This window comes from Capra hircus, chromosome 29, assembly GCF_001704415.2.
Source record: "Capra hircus breed San Clemente chromosome 29, ASM170441v1, whole genome shotgun sequence".
NCBI lineage: Eukaryota > Metazoa > Chordata > Mammalia > Artiodactyla > Bovidae > Capra > Capra hircus.
In genome coordinates, this window is record NC_030836.1 from 48871835 (window position 1) to 48899414 (window position 27580).

General features: G+C 56.8%; 1 protein-coding gene across 1 annotated transcript in view; it reads right to left on the reverse strand.

The window, feature by feature from the left end:
- Nucleotides 1-27580, reverse strand: part of SHANK2 (SH3 and multiple ankyrin repeat domains 2) — a 564129-nt gene that overhangs the window by 263413 nt on the left and 273136 nt on the right. Inside the window, exon 15 of the mRNA XM_018043149.1 lies at nucleotides 24309-24422. Within this exon, the coding sequence (XP_017898638.1) occupies nucleotides 24309-24422 (114 nt within the window). The remainder of the gene's footprint in view (nucleotides 1-24308; nucleotides 24423-27580) is intronic.

Sequence of the window (27580 nt, forward strand, 5' to 3'; positions counted from 1 at the left end):
AGAACCGGAACCACTTCCTAAAAGGTCCAGAGAAACGGCAAAGAGTGGAGGTGAGGTCACTGGGTCACGGGGTTCCTCCAACACAGAGGCTCCGGATGGGGTGGTTGGGAGGATGCTGAAGGTGGGGTTACACAAGAGCAGCTTCTGCATCATGCTTCTGTCCCTGAGTGGGGAAGATCCCCCGGAGAAGGCAATGGCAGCCCACTCCAGTATTTGTGCCTGGAGAATCCCATGGACAGGGGAGCCTATCATGTTCATGGGGTTGCAGAGCCAGACACAACTGAGCGACTAACACTTTCCCTTGCTCAGAAACTGGTACTTATTTCCAAGTAACGAAACGGCTTTAGATTATCTGGGTTTTGGATAACCAGACCCCCCTCCCACCACCTGCCCTGGTACAAGACGAAGTTGTAACCTGGCCAGCTTGGGGGCAACTCTCTGTCCCCAGACGACTTAGTGGGGTCAGCCTGTGTGATCCTGCGGAAGTGGCTTGGTTCTCCCAAAAGCTGGTTCAGAGATAGAGGCTGAGAATCTCTCAGAACCGTGACTGCTCACCCCCCTTTCCTCAAGGCAGTCATATGGGGTGTGAGGCACTCAGGGGGCACATTTCATCTGGACGGGGTGGGGCTGGGTGAGGGGAGGCTCAGGAGGGGCGAGCATTCCTGTCAGGTGGCCATGCCCATGCTGTGGTCTGTGGACCACGCTGAGTAGCAGACCCTTCCTCGATGGCCCGTGACTTGGTCAAGCCAGGAACACTCGGAGCCCTGGAATTCCCAATTCTGGAGCAGAACCCAAGCACCTGCATTTCTTTCTCTCTTTTTCTTTGTACTAAAGGTTGCCTGCACCAGGCCCTGGCCTTCCCAGGTGGCACTAGTGGTAAGAACCTGCCTGTCTATGCAGGAGACGCCAGAGATGCGGGTTTGGACCCTGGGTTGGGAAGATCCACTGGAGGGGGGAATGGCTACCCACTCCAGTGTTCTTGCCTGGAGAAGCCCACGGACAGAGGAGCCTGGTGGGCCACAGTCCATGTACTAGTCTGCACGGCTACGCTGGGGCCGCGCAGAGCGGGACACGACTGAAGGCACTGAACACCCACGCACGCACTGGGTCTTAGCCGCCGCACGTGGGCCCCTGGTTGCAGCCTGTGGGGTCTAGTTCCCCGATCAGGGATCCAACCTGCGCGTCCTGTGCGTCGGGAGCTCAGAGGCTCAGCCACGGGGAAGTCCTGCGTCCGCCCTTCTGACAAGCTCCCGGTGACAGTGCTGCTGATGGGTGGCCCATCAGGGAGCACAGCCGGAGAGCCGCTGGCCGAAGCCCAGGCCGCCCATCAGTGCCCGGGAGCCCCCGGCCTGCATCCTGCCTTCTCCACCTGCCCACACCGCCTGGTGAATCTTTCATCTGGAAGCTGACAGAAGAGAGCAACACTCCACCAAAGCGAAGACCAGGCCATCACGTTCGTCATCCAAGTGCTGCCGTTTCCCAGACGTGGCCTGAACAGGCTTATTCTGAAGCGGAGGGACGAGCAGGCCCGTGTCCATCGCGGTCCTCCGGGTGCAGGGGCAGAGGCGGCAGGTCTTTGAGCATCACTGCTCTTGGGGTCCCCGGGGGGCCGGGTGTTGAAATTAGAAGTCAGTTGGATGTAGGCGTCCCTGCCTCTGTGTGTCGGGCAGCCGTGCTCTGAGTCCCAGGGTGCGCGGCTCTGAGCAGGCTCTGGGGGTGTGAGCACAGCACCTTCCAGCCCCAGGTGCCCGCCACGGTCCAGGATACGAGGCGGGCAGACCACCAGGGAGGTGCATGGGCGCCTGGGCAGCGGAGGGTACGACCTCGCAGCCGGGACTTCCCCATGGCCTGTGCCCTCCTGGACAGCCGGGGGCTCCATCTGCCCTAGAGGCGGGTGCACCCAGGGCCTCCCGGTCAGGGACGCTCACCTGGGGAGGTGAGATGTGAGCACCGCAAGGTCACAGGCCGTCTGCAGCGGCCACCTGGCACGTGCCCTCACTTTCCCAAAGGAGGAAGGGACAGCTGACCGGTGGTGGCCGGGTTCGAGGGGCTCAGGAGGAGCAGGACAAGGGAAGCATCTTTCTGAAGTCAAGGCCCACGGTCAGGCCACGTAACTCCCAGCCGGCACCACCCTGAGGCCCCGCTCGGCCGAGAGCCCCAGGTCCCAGGACACCCTGCCTGGGCTGGGCAGCAGGCCCTGGGGCCATCACATACCAGCTCAAAGGAAGCTGGCAGAAAAAAAGCTCCTTCCTGGCCGCCGACTTCCCCTCACATGGGGAAGAGGGAACTCCCTGGGGGCCCTGGAGCCAAGCTCTGCCTTTGTCAGACGATGGCTGTGTGACGGGAGGGAAATCACTTCACCTCTCTGAGCCTCCACTCCGTGGATAGAGACCAGTGATGAGGGATGCCAGGTTTAAGTTACCGCTGCAACCGAGGCTAAACCCTCAGGGACACTTCACTGAGTGTCCACTGCATGCAGAGGCTTTACGACCACGGGATTGCCTCAGTCCCGCTCAGCGCAAGGCCGAGCCACAGGGCTACTCTGTCTACGAGGCGCCGAAGGACGGAGGGGCAGCGGCGGCACGGAGCCCGGGGGTCGTGACGGACGGGGCTGAGGCCGCCGCACGCCGCCCGCCGGGTCCCGGGAGGCGCAGGAGGCGTCCTCGAGCCCCCGGTGAGCCAGGCTCCCCGCGGTCAGTGCAAGGGCGCCCGCCCCGCCCTCCGCTCCCGCGCTGGGCCCCGCGGTCGGTCACGCGGGAGGACAGCGTACGCTCTGAGTCAGCGAGCTCCGCCACGACGGCCGCGCGGACAGCACGGGGAGTCAGGGACAGCAGGACACGCCTGGCGTGAGAGCGCCCCCTGCCGGCCACGCGGACGCATCCCTGGCGACGGACGCGGGCCGCGCGCGCAGAGGACTCCGATGGGAGGCAGTCGGGAGAGGGCTGGGCAAGACCGGGCCCCGAGTCAGTACGAGGGAGCCGTGCAAACACGCTCCAGTCACGCCGGCTCTGGAGGGACGCTCGGCTGGCTTGGGTCTCCTGCCACATCTACGCTATTAAAACGCTTTTTAAAAGTACTGAATGTCTGAAAGTTAAATGCTGGTGCGAAATGACATCACTGCATCAAATTGCACGGAGTTAATCAGGCCTGTGTGATCCACCAGTAAATTCTTCCTTCTCCCTGCTGGGTATTAGATCCCCCACAAATCCACCCACCCATCCATCCATCCATCACCATCCATTATCCATCACCACCCATCCACTATCTACCATCCATCCATCCACTATCCATCACCACCCACCCACCACTCACCAAACTATCCATCCATCCATCATCATCCATTATCCATCATCCATCCATCCACCACTCACCAAACTGTCCATCCATCCACTATCCATCATCCATCATTATCCATCACCATCCATTATCCACCACCACCCATCCACTATCCATCATCCATCCATCCACCACTCACCAAAGTATCCATCCATCCACTATCCATCATCCATCATTCATCATTATCCATCACCATCCATTATCCACCACCACCCATCCACTATCCATCATCCATCCATCACCATCCATTATCCATCACCACCCATCCACTATCCATCACCACCCACCCACCACTCACCAAACTATCCATCCATCCATCCATCATCATCCATTATCCATCATCCATCCATCCACCACTCACCGAACTATCCATCCATCCACTATCCATCATCCATCATTATCCGTAACCATCCATTATCCACCACCACCCATCCACTATCCTTCATCCATCCATCCACCACTCACCAAAGTATCCATCCATCCATCCATCCACCACCATCCATTATCCACCCCACCCATCCTTTCATCCTCCCCCCCACCTATCCACGCGTCACTCTGCCCACCTGTCCTTCCACCCACCTGCCTGTCCTTTCTTCCTTCCACCGACTGGCCACCATACATTGACTAGCTCCTATTCTACACCAAGTGCTGGGCTGGGCAGGCACTGAGGGTCCAGAGAGGGTATCACAATCCTTATCCTACTAGATTCTCAGGCACTGGGAGGAAAAGCTTTACAAGTAAGAAGGCAAGCCTGTGAGCCAGGCCCCGAGGGCAGGAGCCTAGGACGGCTCTGATTTTACTGAGAGGAGAAGAGTCAGGGCAGGACTCACAGGGTGGAGGAGGTGGGGTGGAAGGGAAGGACGTGCTCAGCCCACCAGGGTCCCTTTTCTGACACTTAGCCCAAGTCTAGTGTGTGCGCCATGCCCAGTTCCCCCTGAGGATGGGCACAGGATCTGGACTGGTCAGTGGGTCCACCCTACCCCCTTGGTTCCATGACGTAAATCAGCTCATCGAGACTCAATCTTGAGCTTTCTCTTATAATGACTGGGAAAGAGGCACTCTCCTCCTTCAATGGCTGCTAAAGTAGTGGAACCTCAACCTGGTGCTGCTGGTGGCCACTTCCACAAGGTATGGGGAGAGGCTGCCGAGGAACAGAATTCATACAGAGGACACCAGAGAAAAGAGGTGCAAAGCGAGCTGCCTGAGGCTCTCTGAGCACCCGGATCCAGCCGTGCCTGAAGCCCTTATTCCCGACCTTTCAAGCTATTCTGTTCCTTTTTGGACCCCAGCCAGGTTGAGCTTGATTTTTATCATTTGTAACCGAGAGGCTTGACAGATACAAGGGGTAATATTCCTTGCTTTGGGACACAGGTTCTGACCTGGTATGAGGTCCGGGATCTCAGAAGGTGAGAAACCTGATGGGACTTTGAAATCTGAGCCAGGGCCCCCAGGGTGGCTAGAGTAAGGCACTAACACCTTGGGCAGGCCCCTTCCACGCTACAAGCTTCCGCTTCCCTGTGCGTGAAATAAAATAATTTTTCTTACTTACAGAATCCCAAACCTTTACCTAAATGATATCTTATGCCTTGCATCCTGAGCTGCTCTGGCTGAGATGGAAGTGGCTGTGCGTGGCGGGTGGTGGGGGTGGAGTTGTCCAGGTGCGGTGTGCACTATGGAAGAAGGCTGTATCTTAGGATGCACTATGGCAAAGGGACCAGCTGTCTCCCCCCACATCTGTTCTCCACTTTTTCCTCAGGTTGTCTGGAATAAGGGCTACAGCTCTCAAGCATCCTTGAGCTTACGCTGTGGCCGATAGTTGGGAGAGTAGTGGACACTTCACATAAAATGAGGGACCATGGTTTGTTTCTTCTCCTTTCCTCTGTTGGGATGTGGATGCAATGGATGGAATCCAAGCAGCTGCTTTGAACCAGGAGGCAGCCTGTGAAGGATGTATCAGTTGCTCAGTCGTGTCTGACTCTTTGTGATTCCATGGACTGGGGCTCTCAGTCCCACACTCTTTGTCCGTATAATTCTCCAGGCAAGAATACTGAAAGTGGGTAGCCATTCCCTTCGCCAGAGGAATCTTCTCAACTCAGGGATCGAACCTGGGTCTCCTACATTGCAGGCAGATTCTTCATTGTCTGAACCACCAGGGAAGCTCTGTTAAGGATGATGGAGCAGCAAAAAAGGAAAAGCCTAGATCCCTGTTAAGCCTGGAGTGGCAGAGATGGAGGACGAGGCTGTCCAGATGTGACGCAACGTGCCCTGTGATGGGCTGGAGCCCCTACCCCAGCCCTGGGCCACCTTCCTCTCTCTCCTCTAACACGACAGAGAAACAAACCTCCGCCTCACTGCAGCCGTGGTCCTTGTGTGTTTCCCTGTCACACGGGGCAGCACGTGGTGATGCTCCGGTGGAGGCAGACAGAGACAGTAGTGGGGAGGAGGGTCTCTTCTTTCACGATACAAGTGTCTGGATTTTGATGCTAATTTGAAACGCATCCTATTAGAGTTCTCCAGCCAGGCCTCCCTTACTCATCTCCAGGCCCCGGTTTAACTCACGAAAAGTTTCCACTCCTAAGCAACCACCCTCTCCTGGATGGGTTCTCGTCGAGGGTTTAGTCAAACCTTAGCGCCCGCACGTGGAAATGAAGGCTCCTGGGAGCATATGGGGCAGCGAAGCCCGTGGTGCTCCCACAGGTGTGTGGGGGGTGCTCCTCACTTGTTAAAATGTACCTGCCGATTTCCTTTTTGTTTCATAACAACTCCATTTTGTCACTCTAATTTTAGTGGCAATGTTTTTGTTCCAATCAGCGATCATTTTGGAAAAGTAGGCTGCTAGAAGAGTTCTTGGCATACAAAATGACAAGCAATTTTTAAACGGCATAAGACTGATGATTTTTAACCACACTGAATTCTAAATCTGTTTCAGGCTGGTTAACACTCGTTAGCAAATAACAAACTCTTTCCGATGGCTGTCCGTTCAGCCAGCTCCAACGTGGCAGGCGGTGTGGAGTGCCTCCTGGGCACCCACCTGGGTCACTAGGAGGCAGCAGGCGGGGTCCCTGCCCTGGGGAGTGGTGAGCAGTCGGGGGACGGGGACATGGACTCGGGGAGGTGCCACCACAGATGTCCACCCGGGGGCTGGGCTTCGTGCCCCACGTGCTGGTGCCAGGCTGGGCTGGGGTAGGGGGAGCATCCCCACAGCCACCCACCCCACGCCCCTGCTCCCGCTCTGAGAAGCACCCGCCATCTGATCTTTCTCTGCAGGGTCAAGATTTCAGAGTGTGGAGAAGCCTGGCAGGTCCTTAAAAAAATGAAACACAGAGTGATCGTGAGTGTCAGTCGCTCAGTTGTATCTGACTCTTTTGCAGCGCCTCGGACTGAAGCCCACCAGGCTCCTCGGTCTGTGAGACTCTTCAGGCAAGAACACTGGAGCGGGTTGCCATTTCCTTCTCCAGGAGACCTTCCTGGATCTTCCCGGGATCTTTCAGACCCAGAGATAGAACCCGGGTCTCCTGTATTGCAGGCAGATTCTTTATCATCTGAGCCACTGCTCCTAAGAGTGATCGTATGACCCAGCGATTCCTCTCCTAGGCTTGACCCCAAAGAACTGAAAACAGGACCCAACCAGACACCCAGGCGCATTCATGCTAGCTGAAGGAGCGGAGACAAGCCAAGCGCCCACTGACGGGTGAATGCATGGATAGACCAAGTGCGGCGCGCACATACGGTGGGCTATTAAATTACTCCGTCCTAGAAAGGAACAATGCCACGATCTGCAACACGGATGAACCTTCAGGACATCGTGCTAAGCGACAGAGGTCAGACTCAAAGGCCCGCATGTTATGCGGCCCCTTTTCCGTGAAACATACAGAAAAGAGAAATCTACAGAGACAGAAAGTAGATTAGCAGGTGATGAAAATGTTCTAAAATGATAACAGTATTTTTGGCCTGTGGTATACGGCATGCGGGACCTCAGCTCCCTGACAACCAGGGACCGAACCCACGCCCTCTGCAGCGGAAGCATGGAGTCTTAACCACTGAACGGCCAGGGAAGTCCCAAAAATGTTCTAAAATTAGACGGCGGTGACGGCTGCACAAGTAGGTGGGTATTTTAAACGCCACTGAACTGTTCAGTTTAAATTGGTTCATTTTACATTGTGTGAATTCCACTTCAATTTAAACACATCATTAAAAAAAAAGATTCCAGAACATTCTGCCTGGGCCTCTGAGCACCCATTCCTCGGGTCACTGCCTCAGGTCATCTGGGTCTCTCCTGATGGATGCTCAGCCCCCTGGGTTGAGAGGCAGCGTGGGGGAGGGGGCGCTGGGGATGGGAGACACAACGCCCAGGCCTGTTCAGACCCAGGGGTGGCCAGTTGCTAGCTGGGGGTCCCTCCAAACACTGCAGAGCTTCTAGAGCCTCTTTCCTCCCTTGTCAAGTGGAGAGAGTCCCACATCCCAGGCCTCGTTGCGTAAGGTGAGCTCCCTGCACGCCTGTCCCCAAGGGCAGGGTCATGCCTGCTGGTGGGTCCATTCATGGAGCTAATGGTGACCCAGTGCGGGATCTGGACGAGACCCGGGATTGGGGACAAAGCGGCGAGGTTCCTGCTGTCACTTGGGGGGCAGAGGATGAAGAGACAGACCCCAACAAGCCAAGGAGTTTCATCCTGCAAAGAGCAGAGCAGGTGGGCCCTTGATGCAGAGTCTGTGCTAAGATCAGAGGCTGGGAAGCAGTGAGCTGGGCAGAAGGGCCCTGGAGCAGGCACAGCACACGGGGGGCGAGGCAGGGCGAGAGCACAAGGGAGAGCACTCTGGGGGGCTCAGAGCAGGCCCTGTTCCAGTGGACCGGCTGCTCCCTGCAGGAGAGAGGCCCCCAGCCCCTGCGGAGCCAGCGGGCACCACACTGCACTCCCGATGGGTCAGTAAGCAAAAGAAGGGGGCGAGGCGGGTGGGGCGGCATTCTGGGATGGGGAGGGGGCGCTGCAGAGGCGGCGTGTGCTCCCCTGGGGGGCCTTCCCTCCATCCCCTGGCCCTCTCTGACTCCCCACCCTGGATTCACCGAACCTGTGCCTGGCCCTGCACACAGCGCTCACGGACCGCAGAGGGCAGACTGCCAGACGCACTGCGCTTGTTGCCACCACGGGGCGAGGCTGGAGAGCTTCCGGGGCGGCGGCCCCTGGGCCAGCATTGACGGAGACGTGGAGACTGCCCGGAGGAAGGGCACACAGAGGAGCAGAGCCCGGAAACAGGCCCCAGGCTGGCTGCGTGCGTCTCGGGGAGGAAGCTCCAGGGTCCTTCCCGCCTGACGTGCAAACCTGGCCTCAGGGCCCCAGCCAGTTTCTGGCTGGCCCGCCCTGGCGTGCACGGTACGAGGCCTGGCCACGCTGCACAGCGGGTCACCCCGGACCCGGGAGGCCACTCGGGGCTTGGACCCTGACTGTTGGGCAATGGTGGACCGGGGCCCCTGAGCCACGAGCAGATGCTGGGTACCTTTACGGGTGTCATCTGAGTTCTCTGCAGGCCCAGGGCGGGTTGGACACAGGACTGTCTGCAGACAAAGGGACTGAGCAGAGAGAGAAGGCAGGTGGCATCCCCAGGTCCCTGGGCTGAGCCAGGGTCCCCAGTGCAGAGACATGGACACCCAAGCCACTGTGCCCCTGTGGGGTGTCCCTCCAGACAGACCCTGAGGATAGGCAGGTCATCAGTGTCACCCTCAGGCACAAAGGGTCATTGGACACAAATCCAGAGGTACACACCTGGACCCACCCCCCCGAGTGATGCCCCAGAGCCCCGACCTGTCCCATCAGTGCCAAGTCCCCACCAGCGTCGGCAGGCGAGTCGCCAGTGTCAGAGTGGGGGGCGTCATGCTGAGCGCCTGCAGTGCTGGGTGTCACGCTGTTGGCCTCTGGGGCTCCCCGTGGGGTTTGTTCACCCTGATAGACGTCTCTCCTTCCCCTCCTGGAATTCAGGGGCGGGCTCTCCTCCATGGGACCCCAGGTGTCGGCCAGGGCGCGGGTGGCCGGGTGCACGAATGAGCGAGTGAAAGAATGCGAGCGCGCGTGTGGGAGCAGCCCAGTGGCTCTGGCGCCAGTTTCCTCCCACCCGGACCCGCCACGCCTCTGCTCCGGCCGTAAGTAGGGCGGCCCTGGGCACCCGGCAGCTGGCGAGTGGTGCCAGCCGCCCTGCTTTGCTCCCAGAAGTGTCCCCATTTGGATGATAAATGATACGGTCACCCTGGCAGTGAGACTCCTTCTAGGAGCGTCCACGAGCGGAGCCAGGTGCTTCAGGAATAGGAACTAGGTCAGATTGTCGCTAGGGTTCCGTCCCCGGGCCCCGAAGCCATGCGGGAGCTACGCGGTTACCTGGGCAGGTGTTCAAGGGGCAGATGGTGCGGTCAGGGCCCAGGCGGGGGGGGAGGCCCCTCGAGGCTCCGGAAGAGCCCACAGAACTGCATGTGTGCACACACACGTAGGCACATGTGCTCGTGTCCGCTGCACTGTTCAGGTGTGCAAGTGCAGATGTGTGCGTGCACACGTGTGCCAGCAGCCCTCATCTGACCCTCAGTGAAGGTCCGTGACCCCCCCACCCCCAAGGCTCTGATCTGTGCCCGTGGAGAGGCTCCAACACCCACGGGTTCCTGTAGACCCAGGAGGCTGGAGACACGAGGCTGCCCCCAGCTCCCACCCCAGCGGGGGCCGTGGAAAGGACCGTGGTGATGGTGTGACCTCTGGGGGGCAAAGTCACAGCAGCGGGGTGGCGTGGCCTGGGCCCCCATCTCTGCTGGACAGCGGGCCGGGGGAGATTGGGTCAGATGAAGCTCTGGTCTACGGGGTGAGAAAGTTCTAGCCCGGTACCCAGTGTGTAGGATTGGAGCCTGGCCGTCTCTCCTGCTCTTTCCATGGGAGTCCTTTCCGGAAATGTAACTGGCAGCCCAATCCCGCCTCCAATAACGCAACCTCGGAAGACGAATCAGGCTGAGGGAGTAACAGCTAACACGGCTACAGCCTCGCTCCCCTTACTTGTCTGCTGACCTGCTCGGGAGGGAGCTTTCGGAACCCAAAAAGGTCACGGTCAGGCACTGTCGAGGGGAGCAGTCCGGCTAAATGATCTGACAACTCCCCCCGCCCCCACTGGCCCTGAGAGACCCATGTGGACTGATGTCACCATGCGTGAGAAGGCCAGAGAGCCCGGGTCCCAGCGTGACCGCCAGAGAGTGACTTAACCGCTAGGGTCCTTCTCTGTAAAATAGCCCCTCAGGGGGGCTGCCGGCCCCTTGCATCCCGAGGAAGAGACTGGGAAAGAGAACCTGCGCTTTGAGGGGCTGTAACCACATGCAAGCCACCGCCCCCCACCCACCACACCCCGTTCCCCATCTCCTCCCTGCTCTGAGCTCAGTCCTTCTCCCCACACAGTGCCCTGGGGGCTAACAGGCTCGGGGACCCTCCGCTGGTCCTGAAAGGTAGGCAGGGAGGGATGGGGGTGGGCGCCAGAGACGTGGCGTTTCGGATGCTCTGGGTCACGCTCCCCGCTGGCCGTGCTGAAGATGCAGCTGGCTCCCGGGGCACCTGCCTGGGGAACGGGGCCCCACGGAGAAGCCCAGGGGAGCCCCCTCCGCGCACCTAGGGAGAGCACACGGAGAAACTTCCGGATTCAGGCGAAGGGCACATTTGCATCCTGGCTAAACAAGCAGCGGCTGCTGGGGTGCGTTCGCCGCGGTTAACAGCTGCGCTGTCTTGGACCACGCTCCTGGGGGATCCGGCTACATTCGGCAGTGATTGCAGAGCATGAATCTCTAATCGACACAACCTAGAGGCAGGGGCTCCCGCCGCAGGGGCGCACTGGAGCCGGGGCGGAGGCACCTCGGGCTTCGGCCGCCTGGGCGGGAGAGGACACCAGCCTGCGCCCATCCTGGCAGGTGGCGAGCCTGGCCCAGTGTGGTCAGCCCGGCCACCGCCAGAGGTTAGAGCCCCATCCTCATGCTTTGGCAGTTGCATAAATAATGCCAAATCCCAAATTGAAGCTTCAGCTGAGCTACAAGAAATACTCCCAAGCCACCCGGCCTGTGCCATCAGGAATTAGGAAACCCTGTGAGTTTTCAAAACAAAGTGTGTTTGTTTAAAGCTGGCAGCGCTCTGGAGGGTGAAGACCTCTGTGAGCACGCGACGTGTGTCCTCAAGCATAACCTGGCACCTCCAGGTCAGTAGAGCTGCTCTGAACGTTCCGGGACCCAGTGCAGAATGGAAATAGGGGTGGTGCAAAAATGACTGAGAATTCCAGGACGGTGACTTGAGGGCGTGAGAGAAGCACGCTGCCCCGGCACCGGTGGGCGTGGCCTGCCCATGAAGACACCCTCTGCTGGTCTGCGCAGAGGCATGCTGCAGGTCCCCAACCCCCCTGCCCTGAGGGCTGTGGGCAGCTCCTGTCTCTAGGGAGCCGCTGAGAGCTGCACCCAGGGAGGAAACGCGGGGACTCCCTGGAGGAGACAGATGGGAGGCAGCCAGAAGTCTGTCCCAGACGTCAGCGCTGTTCTAGGGCTGAAGACGGAAAGGAGGTGGCCTTGCCGCTGTGGGGAGTGCCTGGGCGGGCCGACTCAAGCAGATTCCACACGGAAGCTCTAACTTGAGAGGCTGCCCACTAAAGTGCTCCCTGCAATGGCAAAGTGGGCAGCTGGGTGCCCAATGTCATGTCAATGTCACATTGGTGACATCAGCGATGCAATCTGTGTGCCAGTGGTTCCTCCAGGACAGCACCAGAGCCTCTGGAAACAGTGCTTCTGAAGAATACTTTCAGTCCGTGACACCACGTCCTTTGCCACTTGGGAAAGAGCAAAGGTGAGATCCAGAAGTTTAAAGGATGCGTTCGATTTTGTGTACTAGGCTTTATACTCAAAGAAGGACTGACTGGTGATTATCAACATGGGGGTAGGATTATGAGTGCATTTTAGTTTCCTTTTTATACCTTTCTGTGTTTCCAAAATTCACTGCCGGCACAAACATGATGTGTAGGAAGTGAAGTGAAGTGAAAGTCGCTCAGTCGTGTCCGACTCTTTGCGACCCCGTCCATGGAATTCTCCAGGCCAGAATACTGGAGTGGCTAGCCGTGCCCTTCTCCAGGGGATCTTCCTAGTGCAGGGATCAAACCGGGGTCTCCTGAACTGCAGATGGATTCTTTACCAACCGAGCTATCAGGAAAGACGACGAGGATGATAAACATGTTAATTTCAACAGCGAACACCCCTCCAATGATTATACGCAAACGGTCAGTAAGCACGAAAAAAGACGAAAAAAGATGCTCGGCATCTCTGGTCACCAGGGAAACGCAAGTGGAAACCACAGCGAGATACCACCTCACACTCACTAGGATGGAGATCATGAAAAACAAAAACAAAAAAAAAAACAACGGAAAATAGGTGATGGCAAGGATGTGGAGAAATCAGAACTCTCATATCCCACTTGAGGGAATGGAAAATGGAGTCTGGCAATTCCTCAAAAGGTGAAACAGAGCTACCACGTGACCCAGCAACCCCACTCCTAAGTGTGCCCCCGAAGAACTGAAAACAAGTATCCAAACAAAAACCCGTGCACGAACATCCCTAGCAGTGCGTGCGTGCTAAGTTGCTTCAGCCGTGTCCGACTCTGCGACCCCATGGACTGCAGCCTGCCAGGCTCCTCTGTCCATGGGATTCTCCAGGCAAGAACACTGGAGTGGGATGCTGTGCCCTCCTCCAGGGGATCTTCCTGGCCCAGGGATCAAACCAGCATCTCTTACACGTCTCCTGCATTGGCAGGCAAGTTCTTTACCACTGAACCACCTGGGAAGCCCATTCATAGCAGCTCAGCTCAGTTCAGTTCAGTCGCTCAGTCGTGTCCGACTCTTCGCGACCTCACGAACCGCAGCACTTGCTAAAGCCAAGAAACAGAAACCCAAATGTCCACCAACTGATGGACGGATCAACAAAACGATGTCTATATTCACAAGGGAGTATTACTCAACCCGAACAAGAAATGAAATTGAGACACAGGCTGCAATACGATGAGCCCTGATAACATTATGCGAAAGCAAGCTGGCCACCAAGGACCACATACAGGCGTCTTGTAGGAAATGTCCAGGATGGACAAATCCATGGAGACAGAGACTAAATGAATGGTCCCCGGGGGCAGAGGGAAGTGGGGGATGGGGAATGCTTGTTAACGGAAGGAGTTTCTTTGTGCGATGATCAAACGTTCTGGAATTAGTGCTGATGTCTGCACATCTTGTGAATAGACTAAGCCCACTGAATTCTATGCTTGAAAAGGGTAAATCTTACGGTTTGAGAAGTTCATCGCAATTTAAGGAGACAGAAAGCAAGGCGCCACGTCTGAAGTCCTCTAGCTTGTAGAGGGAAGTAAGCCGAGACAGGAAAGAGTTGGCCGTCCAGCACTAATCTTATAACCTGGTTTGATTAACCACGTTTTTTTTTTTTTTCTGCTGTACCATACGGCATGTGGGATCCTACTTTCCTGACCAGGGACCAAATCCACGTCCACTGCAGTAGAAGCATGGGTCCTAACCACTGGACCCGTCAGACAAGTTCCTTGATGAACCACTCGGAAGCTTCTGGAAGCTGCGTTTGCTGACAATGAGGGTGACTGTCGGTTTATGTCTGTGAGTGATTCCCAAGCAGCCACTTCCCGCCCTGTCTCCTTGGCTGCCCGGGGCCAGGTCCCCCGGGACCCCGGGCTCCTCCTCCTCCTCCTGGCTCCCCCACGCCCCCAGACCCCGCCTCGCTAGGCACAGGGGACACAAAGAGCGTCCTCCCAGATGCTTTCCTTCGCGCCACGATTTGCGGGAGCAGGAGCTGGCCCTTCCGTGTCTCCTTACATATGCATGTCTTCCATGTAATCTGCCAATGTGAGATTTCATCTTTCCCAGCATGCAGCCCCCATAAGCCAATGTTTATTCATTATCCCCGGATCTGTTTCCTATCGTCTATTTCAGCAGAGCCAAAAACAACATCCTAACTCAATAACAGAGCACCATCTGATGGCTCTCGTTCTCCAGAATGGGCCACGGCTCACTCGGCGGGGTGGCCCTTGGCTCCTGTCTGTGCCCCAGCTAGAGGGAAGCTCCCGGCCTAGGAGGGAGAGGCTGCAGGTCTGTCCTCCCTAGAATGACAGACGGTGGCTCAGGGCCGCCTGCACATCCTGGGAGCATCCCGCCTCTTGCCGGGCATGACAACACCATCTTCTGGGGCACTTAAGAGCCCATCACTCATGGATGATGAGGATGGGACAGCCAGTTACCTAAACAGGGTGCCCAAGCCCCAGTGCCTTTCTGCCAGCTCTGCAGGGGGAGGGAGGTCCAACTCCCTATATTTGGGGTGAGGCGGGGTGAGGCAGGGCAGGCAGAGACAGAGATCACTGACTTTGGGGTCAGTTGAAGGGACCACTCCCTGAGCAATCTCCAGGAGCCAGACTCGAAGACACTGTTGCCTGGAGTGCTGGTACTTCCTTAGGTCTCAGAGTAGCCCACCACCTTCCCTGTGGTCCACAAACTCGATGATTTTAAAGAGATCTCATCCAGTAGAGAGGGAGAGGTTTAAAGTGAGAGAAGCTCCATCACTGGAACTGAGATGAGCTGTGTGTGAGAGGGAGAATGGATCGATACCATCCTCATGCAACGTCTACCATCCTCCCATCCATCCATCAATCCATCCACACATCCACCCATCCACCCATCTCTCCATCCATCCACACATCCACCCACCCACCCACCAATCCAACCATCCAATCTCTCCACACATCCACTCATCCACCCATCCATCCACCCATCCATCCACCTACCCATGTATCCATCCATCCACACATCCACCCACCCACCCATCCATCCCTCCATTCACCCATCCACCCAAGCCTTTACCCACGTGTCCATCCACTCATCCACCCATCCACCCACCCACCCATCCATCCATTCACCCATCCACCCATCTTCACCCACGTGTCCATCCAACCATCCAATCTGTCCACACATCCACCCATTCACACATCCACCCATCCATCCATCTCTCCATCCATCCACATCTCCACACATCCACTCACCCACTCATCCATTCACCCATCCACCCAAACCTTCACCCACGAGTTCATTCACCCATCCATCCAACCTCTCCACACATCCACCCATCCATCTGTTCATCTATCAATCCATCCATTCATCCACCTACCCACCCATCCAGCCAGCCAGCCAGCCATTTACCCATCCACCCGACCACCCAAACCTTCACCCACACGTCCATTCACCCGTCCATCCATCCACTCAAACTCTCACCCACCTGTCCATTTACTGCCCCTCCCTCATCTACTCACCCTTCCCCAAAAGTACTTTCTCAGCACTTGGTCCATTCCAGACCTCACGTCCTGCATGGGGAATGCCACTATGAACTACTTGTATCCTCCTGGTTCTCTGCCCTCGTGGAAGGGTAATACACCTCGGTCAACTCACCTTACAAATCATATTCACAAACTAACTCACAGGCCCACTCCTTCCATCCCCTTGGCTGGCACCAGGTACACAGATTATATCTGCCCCAGAGCAGAGGACGGCCCTGGGCCTGGCCCTGAGAGATTTCCAAATGCTGGTGGGTCAGCTTGCAACCTGAGCAGGTAACAGTCTCGAGACAAGACGGCACAGCTGCTGTCCTTGAAACTCAGATAACGGAATGGCCCCACAGGGACGGGTTTGTACAGCAAGAAGGGGAGCAGGAAGGCGTCTGTAGAGAGTCCCATGCGGAGCAGAGCACAGCTCGTGAATACCAGTCTTCACCATCGTCACAGACTGAACGGTGTCCCCAGCCTCACAGGTCGAAGCCCTAATCCTCAATAGGACTGCATTTGGAAACAGGGTCTTTAAGGAGATAATTAGAGTTAAATGAGGTCATAACGGTGGACCCTCACCCAACAGAATCAGTGTGCTTGTGAGAAGAGGGGTGACACCAGGGATGTGCCGGCATGAAGGCCACGTGAGGACATGGGGAGAAGACGGCCACCGGCTTGCCGAGGAGAGGAGCCTCAGGAGGAACCCACCCTGCCCGCACCTGGCCCTCGGAGTCCCGCCTCCAGAACTCAGGAAGATAAACAGCTGCTGTTTAAGCCCCCTTGGTCTGTGGCATTTTGTCACAGCAGCCCTTCTCTGCCCACTGCCATCCACACAGGAGGCCCAGGGTGGGAGCAAGAGTTGTCACCCACCCCGCTCCCTGCCCCCCCAACCCCAGAAGCCTGGCCTGTAGGGACCACCACTGTGCAAGGAGGCCGAGGGGACTGTGGACAGAGCTGGAGACACCACGTCCTGTGGGGCCAGGAGGGGCCGTGGAGGAGGGCAGGGCTGGTACCCGCGTCAGCAGGTTGCCACGGTAACCAAGGGCTGGCCACCACCACTGCGGGGAGGGGAGAGGGCTTGGGTCCCAGGGTGACACGGAGGACTGAATCCTCCCGATGGAAGCAGGCAGACCTGGCAGAGCTCTATTTTGGGGGCGAGCCCGAGCGTGGAAACTGGTATTTAAAACACAGAGCAGCTGCCTGGAGTCAACGCACACACACCCAGGCGGCGAGGCTCCAAGTATATTTTAATAAAATGGCGTAAAAGAAAGAGGGCGGTGGGGGGTGGGGGAGGCTGTGTGCTTCTGCCACGGTTGTTTAACAAAAACACAATCATTAGCAGCCAGGACAATGAGTCCCCATGTTTGTTTTATTCTCCGTTAGGGAACAGCTAGTAACTGGAAGCAGGCTCTCTCGTCGCTTATTAATATTTTGGATTACAGTTGTGCTAATAGAGTCATTTGCCTATATTTTTAAATGTTCTAAAGATAACAAAAACATTCTATTTTGGAGCCGACTGTGCCCACTGTGGCATGTTGCAGACGGTTCGCACGCTCCGTGACTAATGGGGCGTCTGTTTAGGCGGGACTGCGCTGGGCCCTGCCCCCGTGGCCACACCCAGAACTACACCCAGAGCCGCTCCCGCCTTGTCTCCCGGGGGAAGTTGGTCATGGCATGGCCTCCTCTCCTGGTCAGAGAGCCCAAAGGCTCTGGCCTCTCAGCTGAAGGGGTGGCTGCGGCTGAGCACGTGGAGCCCCTTGGCTGGTGGAGCACACAACTGGCCCGGGCACACCCCCCTTCCCTCAGCCCTGCCCAGGCCTGGCACGTGATCACACTCACCCACCCCAGCCTCACTGACTGATTCCGGGGTGGGGGACTATGGATGATCCAAGTCAACCTAACCAGGGCCAGGTCTGGGATGTTTGCCGAGGAGGTAGGGAGACTCCATCTCCTGTCAAAACCTCTCTGCTGGACGAGGACCGAGGAGGACGGAGCCCAGGACGCTGAGCACCATGCTGAGAGGTGAGCTGCCTGGAGAAGAAAATCGCCGGCACGCAGGAGGTTTCTGCCCAGGTCAGCCCAGATCACATTCGACTGGCTCAGCCCAGATCCAGGGTGGCCCCAGGCTGTGGGCCTGATGGGGTGGCAGGGAGGACCTCAGGGCATGCTGCTGCACGAGGGGGCTTCTGTGCCAAGACAGACTCCGGGGGGGACCTGGGCCTGGGGTGCTAGGCCCCACGTCTGCTCACCATCCCACCCTCAAACCTGAGGAGGCTTGAAGACGGCAACTGCAAGTTTGGGGTGAGCCCAGGGCAGGCCTGGAGCCTGTGGTGGGGAACAGGGAGGTCTCTGGAGGGCACTGGGGGTCCAGAGCAGCCCCAGGGGTTTGGGGGCTCCAGGAGCTCCATCTCACGCCTTCTGCAGGCAGGATCACGTGGGTCTGGGGCACACGGGGCAACTGTGCTGACAGTGACCAGCCGTGGCCTTGGCATTATTCCCACCAGGTCACAGCAGCTGAAACCAGAGATTGCCTGGACTTCCGTTTACTGGGAGCAAGGAAACAAACGCTCAAACACCCCGTCTGCCTCAGGGATCGTCCAGCTTCCGGGTGGGGGGTCAAAGGGCAGGGGTCTTGCTGTCAGCAGAGGAGCCCCCAATGGGCTGGGCCTCCTGCCGCCCTGGAAAAGAACCCAGGGCACGGGTCTGCACCATGGCCCGAGCGACCCCCTAAGGGTGAGGGGACTCTGAGGCGTCCGCAGCAGTGGGGCAGGGCCATGAGACCAGGTAAGTGCCAAGCAGAAACAGAGCTGGGATGAAGAGCCCGTCAATGCCAAGGCTCACAACACAGAATCGATTCTTTCCTACCGGCTTTTTCCAGCTCTGGTGGACGGGGGGGTGCCTCACGGACCCCAGAGCCGGCCAGTCCTCCTGCGGTCACCTGGGCCACCTCTGGAATGCAGGGGGGAGGGGCAGTTAGACCGAGACCCACAGGGACTGGGGGGAGGTGGAGGGAGCCATCACGGTACAGATCCACTCCCGCCGTCCAGAGTACCACGTGCCCTCAGAGCATCGAAGGGGTTGGCACGCCATCACAGCTACTGGGGCACTGACTCTGTAGAATAAATGGGTGATGGGTGTGGGGGTCAGGCATGTACCTAATTAACTGTCCATGTCCTCCAAAGCGCCATCCTCCACACACACACTGCACGGTTACATCACTACCCAAGCACCTTATTGTCCACTCTCTGGGCTGATGCACGCAAACAGGTGTGTCTGTATAAATCGGGACACACCTCCATCTCTCCCGCATCGAAACAAGACCTCCTACAACCCTGCTCCCCCTCCGATGCTGCACATGCATCACCTGGAGCCTTCATGTCCTTCTCAGGTGAAGAAACCCACGCAGAGCCATGCTCCCCTGAGGGAGGAGCCAGCCGGGAGCCAGGGGGACTAAGAAGGAGCCAGGGCTTCCCCCGAGTCCCCATCACTCCAGGTGGATGCGCATGGGGATTAGTCGGGATCCCGCGCTGGGCACCCCCTGGGGGGCTGCCCGAATGCAGGGCTATGCCGGAGCACAAAGCGTTACAAGTCTGAAAGGGTCAGCCCCCGCCCAGACAAGATGCCACGGAGAAAAGTCTGCTGGAAACACACACGGTCTTAAGACGTCAGAAGCAAGGTCAAGATGAGCAAATGCGTCACTTGTGAGAGAAATAAACCACCAAACTCTTCATGGAACTGAGTGGAGCTTATATTAAATATCAACAAACCACCCAACGACCCAAGGCCACCGTTTCAGTCTGCCATTGGCTACCCTTGGCTTCTGGTTTTTGTCATTAGGTGACAAGAAATCAGTTGGTCCTGCTTACAGGCAAAAAGTGCCTTAAGTAGGGTTCTCCATCGTGCCGTTCCTTCCCTGAAACATTCGCCTGTTGTTTAGTGCATGTGGGTGAGATTTGTAGCAACATGTTCACTTTACAATATACAAAAGTGTTGTTTAATCACTCAGTCATGTCTGACTCTTTGTGACCCCGTGGACTGTAGCCCAACAGGCTCCTCTGTCCATGGGATTTCCCAGGCAAGAATACTGGAGCAGTTTGCTATTTCCTCCTCCAGGGGATCTTCCCAACCCGCATCTCCTGCATTGGCAGGCTGGTCTTTACCACTGAACCACCAGCAAAGACCAATATAAAAGTGGTCCTACACCAAAGAGAAAGCTTCTCAGGGCTCAAGCCAGCCAACTCTGTGCAGAAGCAGCTTGCTGCATGGAAACATTTAAAAAATATCTTTTCCCGTCTTCTGGATTCTATGTGTATACTCAACATAATTTTCAACATTAAAAAACAGGCGATATAAAAAGTGCTTATTGTGAAAAAAAAAAAAAGAATGGAGAAATTGGACTTCATTTAAAATTTTAAAGAACTTTCCACTTGTTAACAGACACAGAAAATAAAAACGCTATCACAGACGGGGAAAAGTCTTTGCAACAGACACCTGATCGAGGACTGATCCCGGAATCTGTAGAGGACTCCTCTAAGCTGGTGATGGCAAGATAGAGCCCAGTTAAAAATGGACAGAACGCTTGAACCGATACTTTGCAAGAGAAGCTATAAGTAAGGTAAGTAAGCACACGCTGCTCAGTTACTAAGTCGTGTCCGACTCTGTGACCCCGTGGACTGCAGCACACCATTCCTGCAGCCTCTTCTGTCCTCTACTATCCCCAAGAGTTTGCTCAAATTCATGTCCACTGATTCGGTGACGCTATCTAACCATCTCATCCTCTGCCACCCCGTTCTCCTTTTGCCTTCAATCTTTCCCAGCATCAGGGCCTTTTCCAACAAGTTGGCTCTTTTCAACAGATGACCAAAGTATTGGAGCTTCAGCATCAGTCCTTCCAGTGGATATTTAGGGCTAATTTCCTTCAGGATTGACTGGTTTGATTTCCTGGCAGTCCAAGGGATGCTCAAGAGTGTTCTCCAACACCACAATTTGAAAGCATCAATTTTTCGTTGTTCAGCCTTCTTTATGGTCCAACTCTCACATCCATACATAACTACTGGAAAAATCATAGGTTTGACTATATGGACCTATGTGGTGTTGAATCACATTAGTCATCAGAACAATGCAACTTATACCTACAGTAAGATATTCTCCACACCCATCTGAATGGCTGAAATTAGACAGATATTGCCAAATGTTGCTGAGAAGTGGAGCCACTGGAACGCTCACACACGGCTGGCTGGAATACTAGCTGGCACAGTAGTTTGGACAACTGTTTGGCAGTCTCTTATAAAATTAAACACACTCCTATCTGTGGCCCTAGGTGCTTCCCCAAGAGAAAGGAAAAGACATCTAACCAAAAGTCCATTACCTGGAGCACGCAGAAACATCCTGGGGCATGAATATACAACGCAACACTCACAGACAAGACCGCTTACAGAGCCCTGACTTACACCCCTGCAATGGCACCCAGCAGCGTGGAACACGCCTGGCTCAGGAGTGCGTGCTGTGAGTCCCAGCTCTGAAGCAGCCGCAGGCTACCCTGATCTCTGGTGGCACGCTAAAACTGAGAACCCTGTGGGGACTTCCTGGAGACAGACCCCCACCCCCACGTACCTTGCCTCTTGTTTGTAGAAGAGCTTTACCTTTCCAGGCCTTCCCCAAGTTGCAAAGCGCAAATTTAATCAGATAAATACAAAACCAAAGGGAAACAGTCAAGCCAGACAGAATAATAATAGTTTTGCCATAAAACAAAGTCAAGGACCTTCAGTTCCTCCTCAAGGGCTATAGACGATATTCTGAGCCACACTCTTGAGCTGTTTTGCAGATGCTAAAACCCCCACCAGGTGGAAGAAGTTAACTGCATGCTGCCTACAGGCACACAGACCCTGGAGTGCACGAAGCCGTAAAGTTGATGGTTGAGATTCCAGAAACATCAGGCTATTGCCTCACCACCAACCAATCAGAGAGCTGCACACGGGCTGGCCACGCCCCCCACACCCCTCTCCCTCGCACGAGGGGCTTTTGAACTTGAGCTGCCTGTTCTCCCTGCTTTGTGCCGCCTTGCAATAAACGCTGCATTTTCCTTCACCACAGCCCGGTGTCAGTAGGTTGGCTGTGCTGCAAGTTGGGTGAGTGGACCCAAGTTTGGTTTTGGCGAAAGAATCAGAACCAGGGTGGCCTCTGCTTGGCAGGTAGGTGACGGGAAAGCAGCCAGAGAGACGGTTCTGGGACGATGGAAATGTTTTCTTGATTGCAGCCGGAGACACAGGTGTACACATTTGTCCAAACGCACTGAACTCTGCTACTACGTGGCCATTTTTACTGCATGGAAGCCATCACCTTTATAAAAGATGGTGCTAAGTCGCAGTCTCAGAAAGCCTAAGGCAAAGAGAACCCAACAGGAGCCACTCTGGTCTCCCCACCTGAACTGAAGTGAAAAGTGACAGCAGCTCAGTCACGTCTGACTCTACAACCCCGTGGGCGGCAGCCCACCAGGCTCCTCTGAGTTCTGAAAAGTGGAGGAAAGGAGGCAAAGCAAGGGCCAGAGACGAACAGCCTGAGGCCTGGCCCACAACTGGGGGGTTTGAGGACGGAGGAGGGACCACCAGTCAAGGGATGCGGTGGCCTCCAGAACCTGGAAAAGGCAAGAAAATGGACCATCCCCTAGAGGTCTCACAAAGCAACACAGCCCAGCTGACACCACCATGACACCACCCTCCCCTCCACCGCACTCCTGACCTCCCGAGCCACAGGCTATCACACGTGTTTGAAGCCACCACGTTCGTGGAAAAAATGTCCAGCTCCTAAGATCCTTAACCACAGTGTGGATCACACACTATTATGGTTATCCACATACAGCACGGATTGGAAGGACTGATGCTGAAGCTGGAGCTCCAGGACTTTGGCCACCTGATGCAAAGAGCTGACTCAATGGAAAAAAACCTTGATGCTGGGAAAGACTGAGGGCAGGAGGAGAAGGGGGCAACAGCGGATGAGATGGTTGGAGGCATCATTGACTCTATGAACATAAATCTGAGCAATGTCCAGGAGAGAGTGAAGGAAGGGGAGCCTGGCCTGCTGCTGTCCATGGGGTCACAAACAGCTGGAGACGACTGGGCAACTGAACAACAACCCTCCCTCCCTCCAGGAAGCTGGTATTTTCTGGAGGACGCAGGGAGCAGGGAGGCCCAAATGACCCTCACACGTGGTCGCTCTGGGCTCTTCCGTCCAGGTGTGAAATTGCCAGCTATACCAGGCACCCACATGCCTGAGTCTTCCAGTGGAAGCGTGGGAGCAAAAAAGCAGTGGCGCTGAAGCTGTTAACTGGGGGAGAGAGGGAGGGCTGGATTTCCTCCCGGTCAGGAGGGGAGGGGCGAGGTGTCCAGCAACCTGGAAAGACAGGTCTAGCTCACAGGCTGCAGCCTTGCCCTTCCCAGACCAGAGAGGCTGGGCAGCTGCTCACAGGAGAGCACAGGTGTGGGCCAGCGGGGGCCGGGCACTGGAAGGGTCAGGAAGTCCAGCCTGTACCAGGGGCTCAGAATATCATCGCCAAACCCATGAAAACATGCTCCCATCTGCCTGCTGACCACCAGTCCACCTGGCCTAGCATAACCAGTCTTCCCTTTCAGGGTCGAGTGAGTGACAGCTCTTGACTCGACAACCTTACAAGACAGCAAAGGTGACCATCCCCATCTGGGTTTAACCTGAGCAGGACTGTGGGAAGCTTGGCACAGACCGACATGCTCACAGAATCCCATTCTCAGAAAGGGAACCAGCTGGGCGCCCTCCATGTCCGCAGACCGAAGACACATCCCGCTTTTCCGTGCTTGCCTGTTCAGGACAGCTAATTTCCCGGTCAGGCTGGCCCAGCTAGAGCTGGACTGGGAACCTCAAATGGGTCAGGGCCACCAGACTGCCACAGACGCAGCAAAGCTCCTGGCTGCAAAGCAAGCACGGCTACTCCTGCCACGTGCGTCCCAAGACTGGGATTCTACCAGAAGTGGGCAGGGCGCGTGTTAACCAGGCTCTTACAAGAAACCGCTGCTCTGCGTGGCTCCAGCGCATCCATTTTTTCTCAGCACTTTTTTATGTAAGTGGAGTCCTCTTAACATTTTAATCCACTCATTCTTTTGGCAACCACATTCAGGGCGGGTGCCAGAGCTGTACCTGGGAGTTTGGGGAGGGGCTGGAATGACTTGCTTCGGTGAGCATCAACCTCCTTCTAGCAGTTTTCATTGAGACATCAAACCTCAAGTCCTCAGGGAGGGCCTGGCAGAAGCCGGTGGGAAATGCAAAGCTGCCTGTTATGAAAGTTGGCGTGAGAGATCGATAGAATAGTTTCAAGCATTCAATCAACCCCCAGAAGCCTTTTTCCAATGGCTCGAACGCATGGTCCAAGTTTCCTGGCAAGTGCACTGAGCGGCATTTTAACTACAAGCTTCCGGCTGCTCCTCCCCGCCGCACCGGTTCCTGGTTCGAACAGAAGCCGGCGGGATGGCGTCCACCGCTCAGAGGATCAGAGATGTCCTCCTGCGAGTACCTGCCGCGCACTGGACATCGCCACCACGCCGACCCCAGGCCCGGGAGAGGTGGACCACGAGGGCGGGGTCCGCTTACCTGCCTGGCTGTCCCGGGGCCTGCAGTGGACCTCCTCCACACACTCCGCGGGGAACCATCCGATGTGGCCACGGGCGCTGCCTTCCCAGAAGCCACCTTCGCCGATGCTCAGAACTGCACAGGGAAAGGGGCGGGGTTAGTGGGCGGGGCTTGGGGGCGGGCGGCTCTGCTCTATTTGGCGGCTGATCACGCCCCCTTCAGCGGGGGACCAGGGGCCTGGCAAAGCGTCCCTCGGAAGTGGCAGTGCAGAGCCTCTGAGCCCCTCTGCCTGCTAGGCCTGGGTGCGAGGATGCACGCATGGGGCATCCCAGCGTCCTCGTATCTTGCAGCACAAGGCATGTGACCCCTGTGTCCTGTCCCTTAGGTCCCAGTTGAGATGGGAGTTTGGGGGCCTCCAAGTCCTCATCATCAGTTATTTCAAGTGTCAGAGTCGGGGGACAGGCCACCCCGATGAAGAGAAGGAACCATGAGGTCCCGAGCTGGGGGCGGGGGAACAAGAGTCCAGGCTCACAGGATGTCCTAAGTTAGTTTGATGAAACAGAATTCATAGCAGGAGATGGAGAAGCAGCCTGCCTGGCAGCTACAAGACACCACCTGGACTTGAAGTGGGCTGGCCAATGCCCCACATGGGTGGCCCAGGCCTTCAGCTGGTTTGTTAATGAAGAACCTACGGATTATGTTGGTGCTACAAGCAGCAGGGGGCAATATACACGGCCTGACTATCCAACGGAAGGACTGATGCTGACGCTGAAGCTCCAACACTTTGATCCCCTGATGTCAAGAGCTGATTCACTGGAAAAGACCCTGATGCTGGGAAAGAGTGAAGGCAGGAGAAGGGGACGACAGAGGATGAGTTGGTTGGATGGCATCACCGACTCAACGGACATGAGTTTGAGCAAGCTCCGGGAGTTGGTGATGGACAGGGAGGCCTGGCGTGCTGCAGCCCATGGGGTCGCAAAGAGTTGGACACGACTGAGCAACTGGACTGACTGACTGACAAGCAGCAGGGAGCCACTGTAAGAAAGGAGAAGGGCAGCGGGACAGACACAGCTGCTCTGCCTGCAGGGCTGAGCGTGCTGGGTTCCCCTCCCTGGGCTCAGCGCTGAGTGCGGCAAGGGCCTCAGACGAGGATGAAGCATATTTGTTTTTAAACTTGACCAATGCTGAGCATAGGTGAGCAATGCAAATCCAAAGACAAGAGGGCCAGGCACTGCCTGGACAAACGCTTGGGTTGTCAGGGATAAGAGCTCGGTGGGGAGGGTCTTTGTCTCCTAGGCCTGGGATGCTGGGCTGGGGGCTCTTCCCGCCCCCCAGCAATGCCCGGCTCCCTCAGAGCATGGCTGTGCCTCAGAAGGTCAGTATAATCTCTGCAAGTCTGAAGCTTCTGTAAATTACCTGGGAGCCCCAGGCCCCAAGACTGTGGAGGAGGGACCATGACCACAGACCTCATCTTAATCTCTGAGACCAGATAAAGGATGCCTAGACCCATGAGTTTTGAAGGTCAACAGCACAGAGAATATCGGTCTTAAAAGTCCTTGCCTGATAATTCGAATAAATGGCCTGAACAAATAGACGGGCAAGCCCTCCGCCGGACCAGGATGATGGTAATCCCTTGGACTACTTTCTCCAAAAATTGGTGCTGGTCTCACACTCCGTGCAGCCTGGCTGATGTACACCACAGGGGCCCAGCTTGGACGTGAGAGGGTCATCTCAGAGCACTGTCCTGGATGGCCGGCGGGGGACAGGGGCCTGCCGCAGGGCGCTGTCTGGCCAGTGCCTGCCCGCCCTCCTCCTTGGCAGCTGTGAGCAGGCCCCTGTGCTGTCGTAGAAGGTCTGGGCGGGGAGGGGCAGTCCAGGGAGACACCCAGCAGCTCCTGGAATGCCTGCCTCTCTTTTTGCCACTTGTCAGAGTAGGAAAACGCTCCACAGCTCAGAGCGGCCCCAGGTGCGAGAAGGGCGCGCTGACCTCACAGCAGGGACCTCTGGCCGTCACTGGCTCCGCCTGCCTCCGGCCCCTCCAGGGGCCACACACCCAGACCCATGTGGAATCCGTGTAGAGAGCACACTTCTGGGTGTGACTGTTAGTACAAGATCGCAGAGAGAATGACCGGCCATGGACCGCTGACTCTAGAGCCAGGAGATGGGTGGGAGGACGTGGTCCACTCGGGGACCCTTCCCAGTGACCTTGGGGGACGGAGGAGCCACAGTCTGTGGGCGAGGGAGGGAGAAAGGGCCCAGGTTGGTCCTGGTCTCTGGGTCAGCAATGGTGGCTGGGGGTCCTCTTTCCTGGGGCAGGAGGCAGGGAGGGGATGTGTGCGGGGTCCCGTCTGGACCAGGCTGTGTGTTAAGGGAGGGACTCACTTCTGTCCCTCAGTGAGTCCAGCAGCCAGGTCTGCTGGCTCATCCGGCCTCACCATGGGCCTGCACTCTGGGCAGTCTGTCCACCCACATCCTGGGGAGGGGCTTAATGGCTCTCCAGGCCACGTGCCCCTGGTACAGCGAAGAGGGAGCTGGGTTGGGCTCACGCGTGAATTCTTGTTCTAAGTTACTGAAAAGCCAACACGTCACACCTGGGAAGCGACCGTCTTCACTGTCCTTTACAGGCTGGCCAGCTCCCAGAGGCCTGAACGAACTGGCTGGAGAAGGTGCCAGGGAAGCCTCCGCCCCCAAAGCTGCCCCCAGGCCCAGCCTTGTCCCTCAGAGACACGCAGCCTCCCTCGTAAAGAGAAAAGCAATAATAACCACCCATGCTGGATTAGGCTGGCAAAGTTAACAGGCCCCTACCCCCACCCCAGCCCACCCTGCCTGGTCACCAGGGAAGGACCCGACTGAGGGGAGGGGCTGGCCTCTGGGTTGAGAAAGCCGAGCCCCAGGCCCGCCCGCATTCTGCACCCACTCCCGGATAGGCATGGGCATCTACAGCACCAGAACTTCAGGCCATCATCACCAGGAGGAGCAGGACAGTGCCCTGTGCCCAGGCGCCCCCCCAGCTCAGAGATGCTGGGGTGCACTTTCCCAGGGGCACAAGCTCAGTGTCCACTGGGCACATTAAGACCCGCCTCGTAGGGCTGAGCAGAAAAGATGTGACTAACACAAAAGCTGCAGGTGGTCAGCAGGACTCCAGGGCCCACCCACCTGCCACCCGGACCCCAGAACCAGAGACGGTGAATCCCGAGGCTTAGTTGGCCCGGTCTGGGGACTGTTGCTAGAGCGGCCTGTGCTGCTCACACGGTGGGGCCCGACGCCTGCGGCCGACAGCTGCTGGGAGGTTT